The sequence below is a fragment of the Hyperolius riggenbachi genome, chromosome 7 (assembly GCF_040937935.1).
Source record: "Hyperolius riggenbachi isolate aHypRig1 chromosome 7, aHypRig1.pri, whole genome shotgun sequence".
Classification (NCBI taxonomy): domain Eukaryota; kingdom Metazoa; phylum Chordata; class Amphibia; order Anura; family Hyperoliidae; genus Hyperolius; species Hyperolius riggenbachi.
Window position 1 is genome coordinate 250,918,520 of NC_090652.1, and position 13,333 is coordinate 250,931,852.

Genomic DNA, 13,333 nt, shown 5'->3' on the forward strand with positions numbered 1-13,333 from the left:
TTTGTTCACTAATAACATTCAATATCTTAAGCTTGTCTGCTTGGCGACAATTAAAAGCCGCAGGTCCTGGCAGTGCAGATTATTATTCTTCCAGCAATTGTCTTGCACTGAGCCATCCGTGTTAAAATGGGATTCATCAACACATTTCAATCCACGGATCTGTCATGCAGTATTAAAAAGGAATTACGGTATATTTACACATTGTATTTCTGTAATCAGGCAGTTTCAATGCTCTTAATGAATTTCTGCTTTGCTTAAGATTGAAGAGAGCATATTTATTCTGGTTGTATTAGTAAGGGAAGATTATCTGGCAGTTTTAAGTACGACAGAGCAAAGTAATTTACTGTTATTAGAAGGATTACTGTCTGCAGAGTGCAGCTAATCATGGCGCATTATAATGCTTGTGTCAGATATACAGGAATGTGCAGCCCGGGGCAGTACTGGAGTTAATTGTTTGCTGTTCTGTGATCTTTTATGATCCTTTTTGTGTTTATGGCAATTTCTGTATGGACACCTAATCTGCCCAATTTGATCAGAATCGAGTAAAAAATCTCAGGCCCTTAAGGATCTGTTCCCACTTGAGCTGAGAACGGACATTTTTTGTCCATTCTCCGCTCATTGCTTAATGGACAGTGACCAACTCTATTTTATAAAAAAGGAGCTGTTTACACTTGTCACACTGCAATGGATTTGTGGGATCTGTTGCAGTAAGAGGACCACACTTCTGTGTAGTCTGGAATCACGGCCGGGTGGATGCGTACCCCCATATAGCGGCAAAGCATCTTCCCCGTGCTACAGCCTTACCACGGCAAGCCATCCAAGCAGACGCTACTGTCTGCTTCTGCTGGCCACACGTGGTCCGACACAAGTGGGCACACAGCTGACGGTCACTACCAGTGTGGAGTTGGCAATCAGGCAGGCTGAAAGGCGACGGGCAATTCTGGCATTTTATAGACAATGTTATCATCATGCTTGCCGGCACCAGCTGTGAAGTTATGGCACATGGACAGAAATAGCAGTTGAAAAACACAGCAGGTTGTTAGCACTAGCTGCTTCAAATAACTGCACAGGAGTAATTAGCAGCAGTTCATGGACTGAAATAGCGTTTTTGGCATCTTATAGAGCATTAAATACTACTACCACACAGTTTTGTAATAACCACCACTATAATGTATTGGCATCACCACAACCAAATTTTTCATATTGGTTAACCTAGTAACATATTACCCCCCCTGGCAGTCAATTAAAACCACCAGGGGCAGCGCAGCACTATTTTAATTTTTTTTAATCATGTAACTAGCCTAGCGCTAGCTACATGACAGCCGCTGAGCTGTGGCATCCCCCTACCCCCTCAGATCGCCTCCGGCGATCAGGCCAATCAGGAAATCCCGTTCTAAATGGGATTTTCTTTAGGGCTTCCCCCGTCGCCATGGCAACGAGGCGGGATGACGTCGTGACGTCAAAGGGAGTCCCGATCCACCACTCAGCGCTGCCTGGCACTGATTGGCCAGGCTGCGCATGGGGTCTTGGGGGGGGTTGGGGTGGCATTGCGTGGCGGGTAGCAGCGAATCGGCGCGGAGCGGTGCCGATCGGGCACTGCATGCAGCTAGCAAAGTGCTAGCTGCGTGTATAAAAAAAATTGTGCAAATCGGCCCAGCAGGACCTGAAAAATCCTCCTGCGCGGCATAGCCCGAGCTGAGCTCAGTCTTACCACCAGGAAGGTTAACACCAACACTTTTTATTTAGAGGGGATAAGTATTAGGCATAGGTAGGGGAAGGTTACTGTAAGAGACTGGATACAGGAAGCCATCATTTAATATCTGTACGGTTACCGATATTCTATTTATCTTTAGTTATTTACCTTATTAGCAGCACCATAATTACCCAGGAGCCCTTTTACATGCAGCTAGTGTTAGGAGTGGTGGGAGGTGGGGTAGTGTAAGCTGTAAGTAGAGGGGGGGTAGTGTTAGACATAGGTAGGGGAGGGTTAGTGGGAGAGCTAGGATAGAGAAGGCTACAGTTAAGTATCGGTACTGTCACAGAAATGTTATCAGAAATAATTTATAATTTTCAGTCTGCGCCATAATTACCTGTGTTCCTTACTTACACAGGCATCAAAATTACAGATAAGAAATCAATCTGCACTACAACATTGCTGTGAAAACTAACTGTCATCTTAAGCAGGCACACAACATTCCCCATACATCTTAATTTCGTTTTCACCAACCGTACTACTTTTCTGATACACACTTCATCTACTCATCAGATTATTTTCACTTCAGGTCTGCTTTAAGGCCTGGAACACACCAGAGGAGTTTTTCTGAGCGTTTTGAGTTTTTAAATCTGCTGCTAATGTTATCCTATGTGTCTGTGCACACTGGAGCAATGAGGTTTTGTAAAAAACCCCATAGCATTACATTGGGAAGAGGTTTTGAAACCTCTAAAAGCTCTTCCCAATGTAATGCTATGGGGTTTTTTACAAAACCTCATTGCTCCAGTGTGCACAGACACATAGGATAACATTAGCAGCAGATTTAAAAACTCAAAACGCTCAGAAAAACTCCTCTGGTGTGTTCCAGGCCTGAATGTACAAATAATCCTGCAAAAAAAAAAATAAGGACTTAAAGAGAAACCGTGACCAAGAATTGAACTTCATCCCAATCAGTAGCTGATGCACCTTTCCCATGAGACATCTATTCCTTTTCACTAATTGATCATCAGGGGGCTCTGTATGACTGGTATTGTGGTGAGACCCCCCCCCCCCCCCCCCACAGTGTGATGTCAGGACCATGGTTCTGACATCACACTGTGGGAGCCTTGTTGCATTGTAGGAAAAAACAGCTGTTTACAGCAGTTTCCAACTGCCAAAAAAAAAAAGCAAGCAGCATCTCCTTCCAGTGACATCACCTGCCAGCAGTACAAATGTCACCATGTGATGTCAGAATGTGAATCAGGGAGAGGAATGATTTTACAATGGGCAAACACTGACTAAATCATTTATACATAAATTATTGTAAAAATGAAGCACTTTTTTACTACATTATTTACACTGGAGTTCCTCTCTTTAAGGCTGGTTTCACACCAGGACGTTGCGTTTTAGGGGACGTTATGGTCGCATAACGTGCCCCTAACGCAACGCCTGGTGCTCTCTAATGTGGACGTCAGAGTGAGCCGCGTTGTGCAGCTCACTCTGGCGTCCATGATGCCGTGATGCGCACTCTTGGACGCATGCGGCATCATGTGGTCCCGCCCAGCCAATCGCCGCACAGAGCGGCCGCTCCAGGAAGTAAACACTGCACGTCACTGAGTGCAGTGAATATTAATTAGCCATGTGCTTGGCCGCTCTCCGCTCCTCCTCAACATTACAGCGCATGTGCAAGCAGTCTAACGCGGCTCTGCCGCTTATAAAGTACTGCATGCAGTACGTTCTGTTATGGCGCAGCGTTACTGAGTAACGCAACAAGGGCACTGTGAACAGCCCATTTATTTTTCATTGCTGTGCGGTGGGCTGCGTTACAGGCTGCTCTAACGTGCGCCTGTAACGTCCCACTGTGAAACCAGCCTAAAGGACTACTGAAGTGAGAGAGATATGGAGGAGGCCATATTTATTTCCTTTTAAACAATACCATTTGCCTGGCAGCACTGCTGAGCTACTTGGCTGTAGTAGTGTCTGAATCAGGCAGGCATCTGAGGCAGAGGATCTACAGGGTATCCAGGCAACTGGTATTGCTTAAAAGGATATAAACATAGCAGCCTCCATATCACTCACTTCAGTTGTCCTTTAAAGCTTTTAACCTTCCACCCATTGTATGTCCAGAGTGCAGGCATTGTTTTCCCCATCCACAGAAATGTCCTGGACTATTGTCAAGTTGTTACTGGAGGCTTTTTTTTGTTTGTTTGTTTTTGTTTTATATCATGCCTTTATATGTACTCTCTCTCTCTTTTTTTTTTTTTTTTATTCACCCTCTCCTCCACTCTCAAGAACATAGCAGGACGTTTGAATGAAGCCTCAATTTCCATTAAATCGGCCTCAATGGCCACAGCAAAAATAATATTAACTTAATGATAACCATTAAGACCGATAAATGTGACCTCAGTGTTACATTTTTTTGCTATTACATATCTGCGTGCAATTACAAATGAGTGGCATTGCGGACGTGATACTGACTTTGAACATATGGCTTTTAGCATCTCTATCTAGTCAGACTATGCAAAATGCAACATGCATATATTTTTTACAGCGGTTTAATGGAAATCTATCACTGCTGATAGAAATGACAGCGATCGCAAATCTGACTTTTTTTTTCTACTTTGAATGCATAATTGGATAATCATAGCAAAAAGCAATCCAGGAAGGATAGCAGAGGACCTTAGCGGATCATGAACATGAAGATAGATGTTGACCCCACAGACGAGGACATCAGGAAAGTGGAGAATAATATATTTCACCGGTGAACTTGACCTTGTGTCTTCTTCGCTTGGGAATTCACATTTTCTTTCTTTTTTTTTAATTTTCCACCATCTGAGTTGATGATGAAATTGAAATAATAAAAATATGAAATAAGTCACTGGTAGAATAACCCCCAAAATAATTAGAAGAGTCTAGGGGGCCTTATGCAATTCACTTTTTCACCTGAGTTTCCTCCTGGATGATATTTTCACACCTTGTCATCGAATACTTTTTAACCTCCCTAGCATTCTGGACGAGCTAGGCTCGTCAAGAGACGCCGGAGGTGACCACTCAGGCCCCGCTGGGATGATTTGAATAATTTTTTTAAAAAAACACACAGCAAGCACTTTGCTTGTTGCGTGCCTCACCCGATCGCCACCGCCGATCTGCCGCTACCCGCCGCGATAGAGCGCCCCCCCCCCCCCAGCCGAGACCCCGTGCGCTGCCTGGCCAATCAGTGCCAGGCAGCGCTGAGGGGTGGATCGGGTCTCCCTGTGACGTCACGACGTCGATGACGTCACGACGTGCATCGCCATGGCGACGGGGAAGCTTTCCAGGAAATCCCGTTCAGAACGAGATTTCCGGATGGGCCATTGCGCCAGCGGCGATCGGAGGGGTGGGAGGGACGCCGCAGGGAGGGGGGAATCATGTAGCTAGCGCTAGGCTAGCTACATGGAAAATAATAAAAAATACGTGCAAAAAACGTTCCCGCGGCCGCGGGAATCAGAACGCCAGGCAGGTTAATACCCCCAGCAAGCAAGAAAATACTCAAAACAGCTGTGATAGTAATTTTTTACCAATTTTTGGCTGGGGTTTTTTAATTGTAAAATGCTTACAAGTTATTTTAAATAGAATATGAAAATTAGCTCCTAGGAGATAACTCAGGGGAAAAAGTGAATTTCATAAGGCCCTGGGCCCATATGCAATTCACTTTTTCTCCTGGGTTTTCTCCTAGGTGGTACTTTCACAACCTCTCATAAAATGCCTTTTAAGCCACCAGCAAGCAAGAAAATACTCAAAATAAATTTGATAGTACTTTTTTCACCCACTTTTGGGTACTTTTTCAATTGTAAAATCCTGAAAATTTAGTTGAGAGAGAAGATGAAAATTATCTCCTAGGAGATAACTCAGGACTCAGGAGAAAAAGTGACTTGCATATGGGCCCAGGAGCCACGTACAATCAACTTTTTCTCCTAGGAGATAATTTTTGGTCTTCAGTTTGAATTAACGTTTTAGAACTTTGCAAGTACCAAAAAGTAAGTGAAAAAGTATTGGCAAAATAAGTTTTAGTATTTGTTTGCTTGCTGGGGGTGTAAAAGGCATTTTATTTACAAGTTGTGAAAATATCACCTAGGAGAAAACATTAATTGCATATGGGCCTAGGAGTGGTAACTGTCATGATTATTATAGTGTACCCAAGGTGACATTATCTGTATGTACAGGGCCGAGCATACAAATAGTGGGTGTATCGGGTAGAAGAACTTCAAATGACAGATTCCAGGACCGGAGGTAGAAAGACAAAACGCCAGGAGCTCATTCACTAAGCATTACCGCATTCAGTAATGCAGAAAACCACTGATTTTAGTGAACATCCTGCCAAATGCCAATTCACTAAACCTATAACCGCACTGAAAAGTAAAATGACCTAAATTCATGTCAATTCACAAAGATTAAAGCATTCGGATAAGCAAGTAAAATGTTCAATATTTTAAGACCGGCCTGGACCTGTCAATATCCAGCAATCCACATTAGGTAAAATTGATAGACAAGGTAAACTGCCAATAGGAAGAGCCACCTGGTCCTGCTATTCTCCCCATTTGATCCGATGCACAGGCTGGTGGAATATTAGAAAAAAAGAAAACCATGAGTGCAGGAGGAGACCTTCAAAGATGTTCAGAGCTACCGTATATACTGATACACGGATGAGAGCCCTCTAGTGGCATACATGCACATCTAAAGGGATGTTGGGGATGCACAGGACAGAAAGTAAACAGCTTATGCAGACAACTTGTAGGAGAAATCTCAAAGCTTATTGCCAGGCGTGAGGAAATCTTAGTGAATTTAGAAAAACAAAAGTCTAAACTACAGAATGCTGTATTTTACCGACCTATTTTTTTTACATGACAGCTCTTAGTGAATTGAGGCCATAGTGTAGTACTTAAAGGACAGTTGAGTATAGAGAGTGCTACTTCCAAGTGTGGGTTGCTAGATGGCAACCACAATAAATGGAAAGGGGAGAATTCTATCTCCAGACAAGATCAGGATATCCACACACCTCATTCTGAGGTAAGACTATTTATTTAATTATTTTAAACAGTTTTTAACGTTTACATCCCCAGGGCTATTTCTACCCATCTTAGTCTTCTCCTACAACTAGGGGTTCCCCCTGGTATCTATACCCAGCAGACTTTGTTTTTCCTGGCTAACAACCAACAACAATCTGAAGAAGAATGAGTTTTTACTGGACACAAAAAAGACACATTTTGCCCATTTCCTCGGGTCAATAAAATGTTGTCAGTAGGATGATCTCAATTGGCTTGAAGCACCTGTTTAAGCATACCCCGGGCGCCTCCTCCTAAATACCTAATCATAAAAACAACTAGACTTTGTTCATTTTATACTTTTTCAGCCCGAGTTAAACACTCAGGTATGCAAATGAACGTTTCTCTTTAGTCGGGACCTTGTCAGGCTATAGAGTAACCTTCACTGATAAGGAATTGCAGCCTAAACTTTTGCCTGGCAGACAACAGCTTCTGAGTGCAGGGATAGATAAAGGTCAATAATCCATAGAGTTTAGTTCTCGGACATTTGAAAGACTGTGTCATTGAGCAGAAACAATAAAACATTATTATTATTATTATTATTTTTAGTATTTATATAGCGCCGACATATTACGCAGCGCTGTACAGTGTATATATATATATATATATATATATATATATCTTGTCACTAACTGTCCCTCAAAGGAGCTCACAATCTAATCCCTACCATTGCCATATGTCTATATTATGTAGTGTAAGTACTGTAGTCTAGGGCCAATTTTTTTAGGGGGAGCCAATTAACTTATCCGTATGTTTTTTGGAATGTGGGAGGAAACCCACGCAGACACGGAGAGAACATACAAACTCTTTGCAGATAGTGCCCTGGCTGGGATTCGAACCAGGGACCCAGCGCTGCAAGGCGAGAGAGCTAACCACTACGCCACCGTGCTGCCCTTCTTTACGTTTTTAAACATAAAATAGAACTGTGGGTTATCTAAAGAAAAAGTCATCTTCAGGAGTAGGAGGGATATATACAATTGCTTATATCATCCATTTATTTTCACCTCAGGTTTACTTTAAAGAGGATCTTCAATAAATATATCTAGAAAATGTCTTATATTTTACAATATTACTTTATACATTTTCTTTTACAGTGTTTGCCCATTGTAAAATCTTTCCTCATCTCGATTTACATTCATAAATGTATCCCTTCTGTCAGGCCTCTTTCTGAACCGCATTGCCCGCCTCCCTCTACAATCCATCATGAACGCAGCAGCCAGACTTAGCTACTCCTCCCACTGCTTCATCTCCTTGACTCCACTATGCAAATCTCTCCACTGACTCCCGATCCCCTTCAAGATCCTATGTCTGGCCCACAAATCTATACACAAGTCCTTCCTCACCCAAATCTCTAGCCTGGTCAGCAGATACATACCTGTCCGCCCACTCCACTCCTCCAACGACCTTCTTCTAACCACCCCACGCATCTCGCACTCCCATTCTCGACTACAGGACTTCACTAGAGCCGCCCCCATCCTGTGAAACTTTTTCCCACTTCCCATCAGGCTTTCCCCTTCCTTCTGCACCTTCAAACAGGCCCTCAAAACTCACCTCTTCAAGAAGGCCTACCCCACCTTGTCGATGCCCTAACTTTCTCTGCCGAGAATTTAACTCTCTCTGCTGAGAACCTATCTGTGCAACCCTTTTCCAATCATGTTGCCACCCCTCCCTTTATATTGTAAGTCTTTAGGAAGCCCCTCCTTCCTTGTATATCCTACTTGATCATGTATCCTGTTTGCAGAACAACGTGAACTTGGATTACTACTCCATTGTGTATCTTACTGCTTATTTATTGCCCAGTGCTGTGTAATATGTTGGTGCTATATAAATCCAATAAATAATAATAATCACAGATGGTGGCAACTTTACTGCTGGCAAGGTGCATAACTGTGAAATGTTTGATGGTTGTGTGTTCGGAAGTGAGCACAAACAAGTTTAGGAAATCAAAAACAAGTTAACCTATCAAAGCCTGTATCTGCTGGTTAATTAACCAGCTGCCAGCAAATCGATTGGCAGCTAGTACCTTTGATTGACTAAATTCTGGGCCTTTTCCATCAGTCAGTGGGGATAGTTAATGGAACAGCAGCAGCTAACAGGCAAGCCCATCAAGTTCTGTATCATTTTTTATATACCACTGGGAAGAATTGGCATCGCTCCTAATCCACGCCACATCTGAAATGACTACCAACAGAGGCGTGCAGAGCCCTCTAGAGGCAAAATACACACCTTGCATTCAAAACAGATGCTGATCTATGCACTGAATTCCTAAACTCAGAATACATAATGCAAACATGAAATCGCAAATGGGCGCAGATAGCCATGAAGTAAACTTACAGGATTTATACACCAGGGAGAGGTGGCAGTGCTTTCCAAGACATGCTGCATCTGAATGACCAGCAGCATGGATGTGCAGAGCCCAATTATAGGCTGGGTACACAACTTGCATTCAAAACAGATGCACCAAAATTAACATAATGGAGGATGTTAACTTTCAAAACAGTTTGCTTGCAGATTGTTCCGTACTGGACCCTTCCACCATGATGAGGTAATTTTTCATGGAAGGGACCCTAACCTCTAATTACCATACATAGTGTGACCCTGGGGGCAGCTGGCCATAAAATGGTTTACACATTTTCTTATAGGGGAAGAATTGGCATTGCTCCTATACCGGGCCACATCTGAAGTGACTACCATCAGAGGCGTGCAGAGCCCCCTAGAGGCAAAATACACACATTCAAAATAGATGCTAAACTATGCACTAAATCTCTAAACCAGGATAAAAATGGAATGCAAACTTGAAATAGGAAATGGGCGCAGTTAGCCATGAAGTAAACTTACATGATTTATACAGCAGGAAGAGGTGGTGGCACTGCACGCCTCTGTTGGTAATCATTTTAGATGGGGCCTGGTTTAGTAGTGCTGCAAATCCTTCCATTTCCATAAAAAATGTGTAAACCATTTTATGGCCAGCTGCCCCCAGGTTCACACTTTGTTTATTTGGTAAATAGAGGTTAGGGTCTCTTCCATGAAGTATGACCTCATTGCGGTGGAAGGGTCCAGTACAGAACAATATGCATGCAAACTGTTTTGAAAGCGAACATCCTCCATGATGTTGGCAGATCTGCTCCATGATATATACCTCACTTACATAAATTGGCTTATATGCCAATAAGCTAGGAAATTCTCATATGTCTCTATGTGGTGGTGGTGGGGTAATCTACACTGATACACTGCTTATTTTAAACAAAAATAAAGTTATATGTGCCGATTCCTATATTAGGGTTTATAAATGGCGCAGTTAATAAAAAAGGTGTAATTTAACAGATTCTCAGTCTGGCTTCTAATATAGCTCAAGTACTACAGCGGTAAGACGTCCCATGATTTTGTGTTCCAGTCCCTGCCTGTGAGGCCATAGAGATGGTATTTCTTTCTTATAGCTCATGCATTTCAAATTACTTACTCTATTTTATGGAAAAACAACTGGGTACCCCACCAATCATTTCCTTTGCAAATATAGATTCCGGCCTACTATATATGGCAGCATTAGTGTTTACATATCACTTAATAGGAACATTTTAAGTTATATTCTATGTAATGGTTTACAGGAGATGCCATGATTGATCCCAAATAATGATCTGTAACATGATATTGTTTTCCTCATCTCGTGCAGCTGCTGCCCTCGTTTGACATATGTTCCTGGACAGAAGAAGACGTGGTAAGCACTGATGGAGTAATGAAGAGTAATACAAATTTTTCAGTTCACATTAATTTTGTAGCTGCTAAAATACATAATTTATAGTGATTTTTAGAATAGTACAAGATGTCGGGCAAAGTATGTTGTGTTGATGATGTTTGGTGTAGATGGCCAAGGACTAATGCCTCGTACACACCTTGCAATTTCCTCTCAGATTGACAAATCAAATTGATAATTTCCAACAGGTCCAAACTGATTTCTGACCGTTTTTCTGAACGATTTTGTACAGAACTCATCAGAAAATCAATCAGAAATCAGATCAGACCTGTAGGAAATATCGGTTCAAGCTGTCGATCTGACCGGAAGTTGCATGAAGAACAGGCATAAATAACAAATGTACCCACAAATGTACCCATACATGAAAATATGTGATGTCACTTTCCTGATTAAATTGAGGAGCAAATCGGTACCATTGGCTCTCACTTAGGTTAGAGTTCATTATTGTCAAACCCTCGCATCTGATAATACATGTCACAATAGTGCAGTGCGGGGGTGTCTGGGTTATCTGTTATTATGACCCTGTTACTATGGACATCAATACTTTATGATATATCGCTTTACACTGAACATCTGTATAAGTACAAGTATCAATGTGCTGTAACTAACCTAGTTCTATAAAATACTCTAATTATAAAAGCAGAGTGGCCATCCTGGTTTTCACCTCCTGGAGCTCCCAACATCTCTGTGCACTACTGTCACCATCTCTCTGCACTACTGCTATTCTACAGGCCCACCCCCACAGATGATTTTTGCTTTCACACACTCCTCCCACATATCTAACCTTCCACCTTCCAAGGAATTTTGCTTAAAGGACAACTGAAGCAGGAGGGTTATAGAGGCTGCCATATTTATTTCCTTTTAAAAAATACCAGTTGCCTGGCAGCCCTGATGATTTGCTGCAGTAGTGTTTGAAGAACACCAGAAACAACCATGCAGCTAATCTTGTCAGATATGACAATAATGTCAGAAACACCTGATCTGCTGCATGCTTGTTCAGGGTCTAAAAGTATTAGAGGCAGAGGATCAGCAGGATAGCCAGGCAACTGGTATTGCTTAACCACTCGAGGGCCGCGGTGTTAAACCCACCTAAAGACCATGCCATTTTTCTTAAATTGGACCACTGCAGCTTTAAGGGCTCACTGCAGGGCCTGCACAACGCAGCACACAAGTGATCCCCCCCCCCCCCCCCCCTTCTCCTTTTTTTAATTTATTCTAATTATTTTTCTATTAAATTTTACTATTTTTTTTATTTAATTTTGTGCCCGTCCCTCCCTCCTTTCCCCCGCCAGCCAATGAGCGTGATCGGCTGTCATAGGCTTCAGCCTATGACAGCCGATTACTTCCCTGCCTACAGAGGGGACAGCCGTGTCACATGGCTGTCCCCAGTACAGTGCCGCATTAGATCACAGCGCTGTACATGGTTATTAGACGGCGGTTTTGCTGTCTAACAGTCTCCGAGCGGTGATCGCCGCTGGGAGACTTCCGCTCCACCTTCCAAGCGGAGATGCGCCTGATCTCCTGCTAGCCCCATAGGAAGCCGTTCACACCAATCGGCATGGAGCGGTCCTGGGGCTGCTGCCGCGTTCACTCCAATCAGCGTGACGCGGTCGGCAAGAAGTTAAAAGGAAATAAATATGGCAGCATCCACATTCCTTCTCTTTAACTACCGCTTATTCACTCATTCACCCATTCAAAGTCTTTCTACCCACGCCAATATAGCCTCTCCTGTTACCTACCTATCCAACCTTATCTACCTACTATCCCACGCTTAATGTCACCTCCCATGATTCCTATTCTCATCTCCTCTGTCTGTCCAATACCCATAACCTCTGCCGCGTCCGAGAGAATTTGCCGCGGGGAGACTTGGGTGCAGGATACAGCCGGTATGGCTTATCCTGCTGCTGCACAAGTTCCCGGAGGTGTTAAATACTATTCCCCCTCTAGGTCCATGTGGATAGTGGAGAATGATGTAATTCGGCTTCCAGCTATTGCTGGAAGGCGAATTACAGTGTTTTAAAAAAGTAACTTCAGCTTTGAAGTTACTCACTGTGCGCCGCTATAGCCGTAATTCCTACTATGGTCTATGGTGGCGCCAGCTGTGCCCAAGTCTCCTGCGCTGCATTTGCAGTGTTTGACCGCTGCCTACCCAAGACTCATCTACCCTCCTACATCCATGTACACTCACAAAGATATCAATACTACTTCCACTTGTGCTGTCAAACTACTCTGTAACACAACTTCCCACACAACTTCCTGCAGCGCCCACCAGCTTAATATCTGTTTCCTCAACCCAAAAGTAGAAAAACATTCTTGTCTAATGAAATCCAGCGCCAGAGTCACTCAGCACTCAGCCTGACATTGCAATGACTGCAATCCTTCCATCATCTGCATTGGTGAGGTCTCCTGCACCCACTATGGTTCCAAGGTAGCTTGGCTGCATCTGTCTTTAGTGCCTTGTTCAATTGAATGGCACGTTAGTGTAAGGTCTGCATGTGACTTTCGTGAGGATGTGATTTATGTAAGGGTTACACTTATCATTGATGTTAATGTGAAAATTGAGGTTTAGAGGGGCCAGTCTTGAGATGTTACCCTTGATTTCCTCGGGACCACCATTGTCTGTGTGTTGCCCTGACATCTTGCTTTGCTGATTTTTTAACTTTTATGTTAAATAATAATTGTATTTGTTTTTGTGCAGTATTTATGGGTGCAGCAGTTAGCAAAATCAGGTAAGTTCACTGGCGGTTCTATGGTTCTAATTTATAGTTCTTCATTGTGAGTAAGGCTGCTATATGATGCTATTCATGCTTT

The 13,333-nt window shown here is 43.0% G+C and overlaps 1 protein-coding gene across 6 annotated transcripts in view; it reads left to right on the plus strand.

The window, feature by feature from the left end:
- The window catches only part of MAP3K20 (mitogen-activated protein kinase kinase kinase 20), a 291,544-nt gene that overhangs the window by 219,441 nt on the left and 58,770 nt on the right, over positions 1–13,333 (plus strand). For all 6 annotated transcript variants that reach the window (XM_068245494.1, XM_068245492.1, XM_068245496.1 and 3 more), the window contains 2 exons: positions 10,442–10,486; positions 13,221–13,251. In XM_068245494.1, coding sequence (XP_068101595.1) covers positions 10,442–10,486; positions 13,221–13,251 — 76 coding nt within the window. The remainder of the gene's footprint in view (positions 1–10,441; positions 10,487–13,220; positions 13,252–13,333) is intronic.